The 12,853-nt window shown below is 36.6% G+C and overlaps 1 protein-coding gene across 1 annotated transcript; it reads left to right on the top strand.

Annotated features, from left to right (window-relative positions):
* The first annotated feature begins 498 nt into the window (after nucleotides 1-498).
* LOC140800976 (uncharacterized) lies at nucleotides 499-12,157 on the top strand. The gene is made up of 16 exons (XM_073155931.1): nucleotides 499-872; nucleotides 1,810-1,985; nucleotides 2,471-2,636; nucleotides 2,851-2,903; nucleotides 3,093-3,236; nucleotides 4,007-4,111; nucleotides 4,898-5,023; nucleotides 5,132-5,329; nucleotides 5,691-5,797; nucleotides 5,947-6,109; nucleotides 7,104-7,169; nucleotides 8,160-8,253; nucleotides 8,411-8,523; nucleotides 9,384-9,454; nucleotides 10,539-10,689; nucleotides 11,667-12,157. Exons 1-16 carry the CDS (start codon nucleotides 584-586, stop codon nucleotides 12,090-12,092), a joined length of 2,448 nt encoding a protein of 815 aa, XP_073012032.1. The 5' UTR covers nucleotides 499-583; the 3' UTR covers nucleotides 12,093-12,157.
* The last annotated feature ends 696 nt before the right edge of the window (nucleotides 12,158-12,853 follow it).

Here is a 12,853-nt window from a genome sequence, read left to right as displayed (position 1 = left end):
CAACACCTCTCAACCAGAGAACGGTATCTCTTATTATCTCTAATCATCTTCTTTGTTACAGAATGAATGAAACGTTGTAAATAGGGGATATATAAAAGAGGGATGATAGGAGGAGGTGAGATTTCCTCATTCGAGGTATGGAAGGATGAATGTGGAATTAACGTAGGAAGAGATTGGATTTTTAAATTTTTAAATTTTTTTTTACAGATTGTTGGGATCACCAAACTCTTTAACTTTGTATAACCACTTTGTTATGTAGTTATCGAAAAGTGTACGCCTACTTAGCGTGTGTGATGTAATAGGTAAACAAAAATTACAACAGATTAACTGTACTTATAAGATTCTACATGCAGGCCGAAACCAAGTTGGGCTTTCGTTCTTGGTTGGGCTACACCCGGCAAATTCATGGGAGTTTTGTTATCCACTAAACGGTCACTACTGCTTTCACTGGGTTATGCGCTGCTGTCGCTTAGACAACCATCCATCCCTCCATCCATTCGTTGGCTGTATTTTTTTCCGTTTTCTTCTGCTGCGCCTAGAGAGCATTACTGGGGCAGGGCTATTCGTAGTTTCAGTAGGCGTCATGACGGTTGCCTTAGGTCCGCCTGTCCTCCCCGCCATTCGCTCGAGTTCGGTGGGGAAGACCACGAGCACGAAGAAGAAAGGAATGGAGGAGGTGAAGAAGAAGCATCTCGGGGCAATGGGGCAGGTCCTCCAAGTGGTTCGTCACGACCGGGACTTCCTCCGTGCCGCCACAGCTCCGCTCTCGAGGGCACTGGGGGATCTATTTTGGCTCCGACACCTCGAAGATCCTCGCGCTCGGCACCACCCTTGCCGTCCCGCCCGCTGGCCTAGCATCTCATATCCCCCAGGCATCTATCACTCTTACTTCACTAATAATCCCTTTTCGCATCTAATTTATCGAAACTGACGGATCGGAAAAGATGTTCGAGATCAAATAACTTATCTCGGTACCTTACCTTTTGTATCTTTCTTTGAGATGAAAGAACATGCTTTCTCTCCCTATGTCTTCTGCCATTCCCAAAAAGCGTACAAAATACCAAGAAGTGGAAGGATGAAGTAGGAAGGGATTAGAGAGAGTATGCATATGCTTTGGAGACTTACTTATTTACTCCAAGTTCTTTAGATTTTGTGCACCACAAAAATAACCAACTACTACGTCACTATGGCACCATGTCATTATCAATATCGTGATTTTAAGTAATTTACCATCATTGGAGCTCGATACTAATTGTATGGATTGCTGGACGATAACTCAACATTAGAAGGTCCCATTGGATGACTATGAGCAAAGTTTATGTATTGATATAGAGAACGAGCAGTAATTGGTCGTAATTTCCTGGCAAACATAAGAAATAGATGTATTTGCCATACAAAACAGTAAGGCCAGTTGGTTTGTAGGATTATCCCCATTAGTTGCTATTATGCTTGTGTAACATAATAAATTTTCCGAGGCAGGGGCAGAGACAGACAATTCCAAGTGAAAGATAATACCTTCAATGGAAGTTGTCTTCATATCTGAGGCACAAATGAGCCAATCAGCTGACAAACTCCTAACGCGATCAGGCAACATGCTAAGTTGAATTGTTTCCTCATTAGGCATACCTCTTATGTAGAGAGTTCTATCTTATCTATTATCTACTTAGTTAGAACTAATTTTGCTTGTTTGGTCTACCTGCATAAGTTTGACATAAAACACACAAAAATGAATTACCAAAGCAAATGTTTTTTTTTTCTCTTTTTCTATTTAATTGGATTTATTCTTCTTACGGGAAAATAATTTGTCAGGTTTATCATGCATGGATTTGATGATCGCTGATCTAGAAGCTTTGAAGTTGTATTTTGGTTATTTTCTGCAATCTTATAAGAACTGGTTTACTCCTCTACCTGAGCAATATGATCCACAAAAAGTTGCTGACTATTTCAGTTATCGCCCTCATGTCTTGGCATTACGCATTATCGAGGTATGTGAAGTTTTGAACTGATGTTTTCTTTTACCAGGTGATGCGTCTTCATTGGGTTAGTTAGCCGCTTTAGTTTTGACCCAATGTTTAGAGGTCTTTAGTTCCATTTGTGTAGTTTTGTTGTGATTCATAGATGGTGATGCTTATTGATTGTATTTATCTGTTCTTAACTTTTACATGGATCCTTCTAGTTTTCCTTTCCTTCAGTGGGAAAACTCATGTGGGCATCCAATTACAATTCGAGGGGAAAACTTTTGGTTCTATATATTAATTCTAATCCTATCACATGGTGCAGGAATTAGATACCATTAATGTATCATATACACAAGATTATTTGGGTCACATAATTTATATTATTGTGTATTTTTAATTTTTTATGCTATTTGTATGAGCATCACTGCAGCAGAAGGATGCGCAGTCATTTGATACTAATTAATTTCTCTATAGCAGTAAAAGCTGCATTTGTTAACATTGTGCATCTGCAGGTGTCATTACAATTTGTCTCTGCAGCCATAAAATTGCAAGCATCTAGAAGTCTTAAGTTGAGGAGGCATGGCGCAAACAGGAATGGAAGCTCTGACAGTTCAAGATACTATGTTGGACGACTTCTTAAAGAAACATTGCTGAATCTAGGCCCAACATTTATCAAAGGTTAGTAAACTAATGGATGTTGATGTGGCAATTTAAATTTGAATGCTAGTTTCTACATGCAAAATCAACACTTATTGTTTGATTTTCTTTTTTGAAAGAAAAGGTTGCTGCCCTGTTTCAACTTATCAGTCATTTGCTACCAAACCTTGCTTTTCCTTGTTGTCACCAATTACTCAAATTATCAGTGATATGTGATGTGTGGTTCTGTGTGCAGTTGGTCAGTCCCTCTCTACACGGCCTGATATAATAGGTTCAGAGATTTGTGAGGTAAGATGACAAAAAACCTAGGATTTTGCAACTGTTGCTCTCACTTTTAATGTTTTTTTTTTATCATTTTCTGTTGCATCATTTTGCAACTATTCCACCTCGTAGAATTTTTTTTCTGGATGATGTTAATGTAGAAAGCTAACTGGGGCTCATTTTTACTTACGCTTTGTTTCCATTCTTCTACTTCAGGCACTATCTGAATTGCACGACAAAGTTCCTCCTTTTCCAAGGGCCATTGCGATGAAGATTATTGAGGAAGAACTAGAATGTCCTTTAGATAACATTTTTAGCTACATATCTGATGAGCCTGTGGCTGCTGCTTCATTTGGCCAGGTGGTTAAAATGTTTATGCTTTATACTTTGCTAGTAGACATGTTGAACATTGAATGCTTGCTAAAGTTGCTTAAAAAATTTTCTTTTGATATACCAGTGATTGTAGATATTGTGGTATTGACGTCTAAATGCTTTGAGTAATCGTGAGGCTTGAAGTAACAAAGAAGTTTTTTGGCTTTTCAGGTTGTTTAGCATAAGTTGCAAGACCTCTTGTACATGTATGTAACTAATCTGCTTTTCTTGTTTCTTGCCATGATTTAATCAAATATAGGTATCTTCTTAGTTGCTGCTTCCATCACTTAAATATCTAATACTTTCATATGGCCCCTTCTTGGTGATTGAACTTCCGACTGAATGCTACATCAGCTGCAAATCTTTTTTGGGGGACCTTTACCCGTAGAACTTTTTCTTGGGCTAGGTTATGTTAACTCTATCAGGCAACTTTCAGCAGGTGCCATTAACGACAATCTGGCTCACTTTTGATAATTGTTGTAATCTCTTGAGTGCTACATGTCTATAAGGTACTACTTTTCTTATAATTTTCATGTTTACTGAAGTAGGGCTCATCTCTCAAGTTTTATTTTCCTCCATTGCTGCTTGGTAGTGGCCTAAGGCTCAATGTTTGATCTTCAGCATAAGAAAGCAGATTGTTGTATAATTGTTTATAAATGTATAGCAGTTAACAGGATACTAAGATGACATAAAGAATGTGTGGGGTTCTTTGTTAGTATTACCTTTTCTTTTAAAGCTACTTTGTACTTGATGCTTAGGTTTATCGAGGATGTACTTTGGATGGCACTGTCGTGGCAATTAAAGTCCAGCGTCCAAACTTGCTTCATTCTGTTGTGCGGGATATCTATATTCTACGTCTTGGGGTATGTATTAAGAAAACAGTTTAAGTTTCCACTAATTTTATATTGTTGATTTGTCAGGATGAGCTTTTTATGAATGGTAATTTGTCACTTTATGCTTCTCTTGAGCAGATTTCTTGTCCTGAATCACACTTTACCATTTTGTCCTGTGTTTAACTCATGTCATCAAAATGACTAAGTGAATTGTTGGCATTTTACTATTTCAGTATATCTAGCTTCAGGTTATTAATTGACAACTTAAGCCAGTAATTATATACTTTTTTTATGAACTTGAGGGTTTAAAATCACGAGTTAATTCAATAAGTAAAGATTCTCTTTTGATGTTGTGACTTTGTGAGCTTTTACTTGCTTTATGAAGGAATCATATGGTGTGGCACAACCAAAGCTGGCCAATTGCTGGCATGGCATGTGCCATGCTGCTAGGCATGAAAGCCTGCTGACTTATGTCAAACTTAAGAAATACCTTGAATCTGATTTATCAAATGATTGGTATGTTAAACTCTCTCAACAATTTTTTTTTAAGTATTCTCATTTAGGAAGTTCCCTAGTTTACTGATTAGTATACTTCTGATTTCAACATTGTCATGCTGATGAATCTCCTCCTTTGAGTTATATCTTCGTACATGACTAAATTTCTGCATGAGCTTACTCTTTTTAATCACTGCAGTGAGAGACATATCTCCCTGGAGTATCTGGAATGTATCTTCTGGTTCAAGTTTCTGTTAAGAAATGCCAGAGGACTGCTATTTGCATTAGAAACTACTATTGTTGTCCCATTTCTTTTTGCAGCTCACATTTTTGAGGAAGGTAGCAAAGAGAAAAAGTGATCTCGCCCTCTATGCTGATGAGCTAGGTAAAGGTTTTGTCGGTGAGTTGGACTATACAATAGAAGCTGCAAATGCCTCTGAATTTTTGGTACTTAAAAGGCCCAAAGTTACTTTCCTTTCGTCCACATATGTTATCTGTAATTTAACAATTCTTCTACTATTGGTATCTTCTTTCTCATGATTCTATGGTCAACAGGAAGCTCATTCCCGGTACTCATTTATATTGGTTCCGAAGGTGTTTAGACAATTTACTAGAAAGAGAATATTGACTATGGAGTGGGTGGTAGGTGAAAACCCAAATGACTTGCTTTTGTTATCCAAAGGTTCTGGTCATGAGAATTATCAGTATTCTGACAGGAAAATGTTGGAGGCAAAAGCGTCCCTTCTTGATCTGGTATAGAATAAAGTAATTTTTTTTAGTTCTCATTATATCTTCTTTGTCGAAGAACTTATGTTCATAAAACTGTTTCTGCAATCATCAATCCTTTAATTTTGTTGGTTGATTTGTTGCCCAAATATGAGTCTGTTCGGTGTTAATATATGTTTTCTTCTGTGCATGCCATGTCATGTTGAGTTCACTCTCTTTGCATTGGAATTGGACATAATGTTTACTTTCTATTCTGACTGCACAGTTGATTATATAGGTAAAATGAATGTCAAGTTTTGTTCGATATTCATCTTCAACAAAGCCAGTCTAGGGCTTCAAGACAGTTGTCCTTATTCTTGCTTTTCTTGTTGTTATTCTATGATTCAAGGTCAATAAAGGGGTGGAAGCATCGTTAATTCAACTTCTCGAGACAGGGTTGTTGCATGCGGATCCACATTCTGGGAACTTGCGATACATATCTGAAGGGCGTATTGGGTATGGCACAGTGACATTATAGTTCCAACTAAGCAAACAAAACAATGATATTCTTTTGTAGCTCCTTCACTAGTGACCTAGTATTTATTTAATTTGTTCTTCTCTTCAATTGGAAATACTCATTGTCATTATTTTCACTAACATTTTAGGTTTCTCGACTTTGGTTTGCTTTGCCGGATGGAGAAGAAACATCAGCTTGCTATGCTTGCAAGCATAGTGCATATAGTAAATGGAGATTGGGGGGCACTTGTTTATGATTTGACTCAGATGGATGTTGTACGGCCAGGGACTAATCTCCGTCGTGTGACTATGGTAATATGCTATATGTAAATATATCTTTTCTCTTACTTTGTATTTTCCAATATGAGTTTCTTGAAAGACTTCCATTTTGCATTTTCTGGAAGTATGTTCTTGCAAGTGTAATAAAGATGTAAGGTTTAAAGTTTGAGAGAAGAGGAAAGTAACATAAATGGCAGACTTTACAATGTCGAAATTTTGATGAAAGAGGGAAGAGAGTAGGCCCCATAAAGAAAGTAATGAAGCATGACTGCCCTATTGTAATGGATGCCTACCATATCTGCTCCTATCAGCACCGATTTGTGGTAGTATCTTGAAGCCTCTTTTACAGGAAGTCCATCTTTGCTAATCCATCTTACCAACGCTATACTATTATGATCCGAGCCATTCCATTTGGGTCGATAGTTTCTCATTTTGTGTGGGGCCATGCTTGAATCTTTGGCAATTCATTTCTTGTTTAGAAATGCCAACCTTGAAGAAGCAAATGAATCTTGCTTCCTAACTTCACACTATGAGGCATAATGCAAATACATTTTCTATTATATTTTAGGATATTTCATTTAGACTTACTGGACTATCACAATTTTTTATATACAACCCGAATTTTTTTTTATTCACATAGACTCTTTGAGTTAAGAAAAAAGAAGTATCTAAGTGGAATTAAATACTTTACATTTCTTCTTTTTGACTAAATACTTTACAGTTCTAAAATTCTAGTTTCACATTTAATTACAACAGTTTTTGTAAGCTCTGGAGCTGAATGCCATTATTTTTTCTTTGTTCCTAATTCTTAGTTTAGGGAATCTATGTTGATTAACAAAATATTTAGCAGCTGTATGTGAAAAACTGTGATAATTCAGAGGGTCTAAGTAGAATGAAATATTTTATATTTCTTCTTTTTAACTAAATACTTTGCAATTCTAAACTAGTTTCACATTTAATTACAACAGTTTTTTTAAGCTCTGCAGCTGAATGCCATTATGCTTTCTTTGCTTCTGAAACATCTTAGGATTTGGAAGGCGCTTTGGGTGAGGTAACCTTCAAGGACGGAGTTCCAGACATTAAGTTTAGTAAGGTTAGACATCTTGGTGCTCAAAGTAAGGGACTTTGTCGCCTTGCTATTTTCTTGGGGTATTTTATTGTGCAGGTTCTTTTGTGTGTTGCCCTTGTCTATTACTTTTGTGCAACTTTTTTCATATCATTCCAGTTTCTGACTTTCTTGAAAAGGAAGCATGTTTGTGTAGTGATAAAGTAGTCAAGATTATGTGATGACAGAGGGATTGTTGTGCTAGCTAGGTGCCAGCATGGTTCCTATGCCATGAGGCTCCTTTTCACCATATTATGCTCTCACTTTAGTGAGAGTCTGCTATTGTATTGCCTCTAGGTGTCTATGGCACAACCCCTACCCCCCCTCCTCTTCTCCTCATGTCCTAATGTGCCTTTCTATTAAGACTTGGTTGTAAATATTGTTTTCAGTTCCTTGGTATTCTTTGGCATGGCTTCAGATGGACATGTATTTTAGATTCTAAGGTTATCTCCTTCCAGTTCAAACTGAATATATTAACATAATTTGGTACAATTGAGCCTTAAATTTTAATATAATGTTTTCTTATTCTTAAAATCTTTATTGAAAAATTTATATTTGTTCTTATTCAGTTGGTTTACATATGCGTATACTTTAGCGTAAATTTTAATATAATTGTTTTCTTATTCTTAAAATCTCTATTGAAAAATTTATATTTGTTCTTATTCAGATGGTTTACATATGCTTACAATTTCCTTCAGATTTACTCCTTTTCTTTCTGCTCACATGTTGTCGTGATTTCTGTCCTCAGCTGCAACTGGCAATCTTTTCTATTTCTTCAGAATTAGGTTACATAAGCATTAAGCTATTAGCCTATTACTATTTGGTCGTTAACAAATAGGAGATACTATAACTTTGTAAATCTGTATCATTCTGCTTTGATTGCTTGTAGTGTAGCGATCTTTACTTTTCTGGTTATATAAAATAGAATAAAGAAATTTTCTTTTGCTCTTCTGGTTGACTGCGACAAACTTTTTGCAGGTTCTTGCCACTATCTGGTCCATAGCACTTAATTACCAATTCCGTATGCCACCATATTACACATTGCTCCTGCGATCTCTAGCTTCCTTGGAAGGTCAGCTCACATAGTTGAAGTTCCTCTTTTCAGTATGTAAAATTTATGGTAGAATAATTGAAACAGCATATATCATGCATATTACAAATTCTGCCATTTACTTTTCTTTCAGGATGTTATTTAATTTGACTGCACTTTTAATTATGGTCATTACCAGGCTTGGCAGTGGCAGTAGATCAAAATTTTAAGACATTTCAAGCTGCATATCCTTATGTTGTTCAGAAACTGCTTTATGATAATTCAACTGCTACGAGGAAAATCCTTTACTCGGTATTTCTTTATTTCTCTTATCATTCATTAACTTTACTGAGCAACATTCAAATGATTTATAGATAACCAATGCTCTATATTATCTTTTAAACTTTCACATATTCTTGTCTCTTTGTGATGAATTAAATATCACACCTCACAGGGATTCTCTATCGATTATTATATATTCACAATGGCCTAACTGTTTTGGCATATCGTCTAGAAATTGTCTTCTATGAATCTCTATACAGCAGAGAAATATTTGTACATCTTAACTTTTGCAGTGTATAGATTTGACATGTGCTCCTTATAGAAATAGCATTTTCCTATTTAATATATTATGAGTTGAATATTCATCAACAAATCTAGCAAGTTTGTGGAGTTGTTCTGTGGTTGCATGTGCTTAACCTGCCTACTATTTTATTATGTCTTCCTACCTGCCGATTAGGCTTACTGTCCTTCCTGCTTTCCCTGACTCATATTTTGGAACACTTATTCAGAACCATTGATGGCAGGTAGTATTATCGTATGATTTGGTCTAATTATATAGTCAAACCTTTTCAACTTTGAACTTTATACAAAATTGATGGGAGTACACTTCATGACAATGACAATGAGTATTGTATATTTAAATGAAGAACCACTGGCTATACTCATGTTGCAAGCTTTTTATCAAATGGCAAACTAGCTATAAAATACGATTCCAGGAAAGAATGCCTTGTGGAAGAAATTGACATTGACCGAGGTTCAGTTATATAAAGTTTTCTCAGTTCTCGTGAATATCTTTGGAGAGAGAATTAATTTTCGGGAAAGATTGTAATAGTAATTTTCTTGTCACAAATTAGTGGGTTAGCATTCTTCTACTTTTATTACTCATGCAGGTTATCTTCAACAAAAGGAAGGAACTTCAGTGGCAGAAGATTATGCTCTTTCTTAAAGTAGGTTCAATGAGGTGAGCAGTGGCATTTTTGTTCTACTGTAGATTTTTTTTCTTGGTGAGTACATGCTGTCTTTTTGTTGTATCAACTAATTGGAAATAATAAACCTAGATAAACATCAACCTTATCTTTCATGATTACTACATTCTTCTACTGTATGCTAGCTATCTAAATTAGAAGCCACGCAACATTATTAGTATCTCTTACAATATCTCATCAAATCTCTCGTCAAAAGTAGTTGAAGAATTAATTAGGAATTGTTAGCATTCTTGATAATATCAGTTACAGGGTGTTCTATGAGTTTGAAGTCCTCCATATTTAGCAGGTCTAATTCCATGATTCTCAGTTCAGGTCAAATTCCATTTATATGTGAACCGAGAATCATGAGTGATCTACTAAATTCTTTTTTCAAGATATGACTATGCATCCATCTCAGTCTGACGTCAGCCTTTTCTCTAGAGTAGTTTGTGAGTTTTAAATGGGAGGGGACCTGTTGTTAGATCTGAATAAACAAAAAGAAAATTTCCCTTTTTGGTGAAGCAATATTCTTGTGGAACTCTTGAACAACACCCTCCAGATATGAGGGTTCTAATAAAATGGAACGGAAAACTCTGATTAATGGGCTTGCTATTTCATCTTTGAGCTGTGCTAACACATCACTTGTAGGTAAAACATCTTACAGGCAACTGGAGCAAACAAACCTTAACTTAAATTTTCTATAAGCTGGTGATCTGTGTTTCACGACACAGTCAGGTTTTGCTTAGCCTACAAAGCGCACACATGTATAGCTGGCACTTCTCTGCTCTTCTAGAAAGCACGTCAACAAGCTAAAATAATACACTTATGATTATTTTTCCTTAACTTCTTAGATGACTATTATTTCCTTGTTCTTGTAATTTGGAAAATAATTTTCTGCTTGAAATATTCAGGATCAATTAATTACTGCCATAAATCTTGTATGCACTTCTTAGGATAAATCTACAAGACTCTTTTTTCTAGCTAATATTTATCTCTCCTTACATGTATTTTTTTTTTTGTTTAGCTCTCCTCCCTGAGTAATCAAGTCTGACATTGTATTACTCATTCATTGAAAAACAGAAAAGGAGTGAATGTGGTCAATGAGCTAGAATCAAACCCCATTGGGAATGTCCAAGATGGAAAGGCAGGGGTATATGAAATTGCAAACCTAATATTGAAGCTTTTACTAGCAAAAAACGGTGTGGTGCTAAGAAGACTTCTAATGACTGCGGTATTCTCTAACCTGTGCATGAAATCATATTCTGTAGTCATTACAGTGAGATGTCTGCAAGCTGTTAAGATCTGCTGTATCTATTCTGATTGCAGCCATTATGATTAGTTTTCTCGACATGTTGTGGTGAGGTGGTAGATATACTTCATGTTATTTAATACTTGGTCAGTCTAAGATTCTTAGGCCTCCATGTCTCTATGCCAGAACAATTGTGTGTCAACATTCTGAAAAACATGAGCTTCTTTTTAACAAAAACCTAAAATGCATGGAGGAACTATGAGGGATAAGGCTTTGAAAATAGGTGAGTAATGAAAGACAACCACCCAAAGTCCAAACCGTGTTTGATGCCTGCTCTTTTGAATATAAACTGACTTCTTAGTATTTTTCTGAAATCATGAAAGATATCACTTTTAAAAAACTCTTCCCAAATATTGTGCTTAGTGACTTCTACCATTTCCTACAAATATAAAACTTCTTGATGAAATATTTCGTAGTCCTATAGTACTAGGAGAATCCTTTTGTTTGCTTAAATGCACTGAGCTCATCTGACGAGCATCATGAGGTTATATACTTATATTTGACTGCAGGACTTCAACATGCTAAAACCAAACACTTGAGACATTATATTCACCCTCTGACATTAATGGTAGATATCCGCTTCTCATACTGTAATTGAACAACTCAAGTTAAGAAGACCATCTGGTAATTAAGTAAAAACTGCACCAATTCTGAAATAGCGGTTGAATTATATGAAAACAAAAGAAACAGGGGGAGTTAGTTGATTTAAAGTTTGCTTATGGAAGTTCCTGATATATAATCATAAAATGTTGAATTTGCTGTGTATGACATTCAAATGCTGTCCAAGTTAGCTGGTGCTTATTCATGGATATGCACGTTTGAACCTTACGATGAATATGTATGCTAATTATTTCAATGAAGAGTGCTTTAGCTAACCTGGTGCTCAATGCATTGAGCAGGATGGGATGTCCTTAGCTCGAGCCTTGGTGTCCAAAGATGCTGTTATTGTCCACCAACTTGTGAGTGGGGCTATTGCTGATTTTATCTACCAGTGGATGGCTAAAGCTGTTGCAGGAAACAAAGCAGTCAACCAATATGAACATCACTTTGTTGTGGCCAAAGGAAAGCAAGTGAGAGAACTGGAGACGCCATCTCTGCCTGTGTTGCAGGCTGTCATGACAGACCGTCGGCTGAAAATTATATTCTACAAGGTGCTGAAGGATCTAAGGAGGGATCCAATATTGACGCTCAAAGTGTCCTGGAGTTCATTTATAATTTTTGCAACTGGTGCAACAATTGGGTTGCACCGTTTCGTCGTTTATTTGTCAGAGGAGTATTTACGATCGTTATCATTTATTCCAAAGGGAATTATGGCAACTGGATAGAAGAAATTTCTAGTGTAGAACAGATGGAATTTGGTAATATATATTTTTTGGTTGAGAAAGGTAAACCTGTAGTAATAATATAAATTTGGTAATATAAATTTCTTTCCTAGAAGCGCTGCTGCAACCTGTAGTATTGTTGTAGTTCCTTTTTAGTGCAAACGAAAAAGGATGGCTAGTTTTATGAAGCAGATTTCGAAAAGTTACTTGAGAATGAGATAGAGGATGACTGAATTTAAGGGTCTGATGCTGTCTCGGAAAATAGCAAATCGACAGACGATACTAATGGGAGGCTCTACTCGCAGTTCTAGTTTCACAGGCTACGTCTCTGAAAGGTTGTTGAGCAAAAGAAATTTTATTTTTGTTGGTAGCTATAGCCTACAAGGGCAGATACATCGCAAGTGATCATAGGGGAATTGAAGCTACAATGAAGGTAATAGAGCTGATCAAATGGCTCAGGCCCCGTGACCGGCCCAAACCCGTTTTGAGCTCGGCCCGATTTAAGTCCGAACTATCAATGGAACCCGACCTGATCCAGACATTCGCTCATCGGCCTGTCCTGAAAGCCTGGTTCGAAAGCCCTTGTAAACTCGCCTATTGGCCCGCTCGTCAGCCCGCATGCAAGCATGAGTATATGGAGGAGACGGCGACGGAGGAGAGTAGTCGCGGGAGGGTGTTGAGGAGTACTGGGTGATGAGGAGGGCAGCAAGGAAGTAGAAGACAAGGGACGACACAAGAAAGTACCACGTGGAGCCGAACGGTTG

The sequence above is a fragment of the Typha latifolia genome, chromosome 14 (genome assembly GCF_019914945.1).
Source record: "Typha latifolia isolate L0001 chromosome 14, TyphaL0001v2, whole genome shotgun sequence".
Classification (NCBI taxonomy): domain Eukaryota; kingdom Viridiplantae; phylum Streptophyta; class Magnoliopsida; order Poales; family Typhaceae; genus Typha; species Typha latifolia.
The sequence above is the reverse complement of the archived record's forward strand: the minus strand, read 5'-3'. Positions and strand labels throughout refer to the sequence as shown.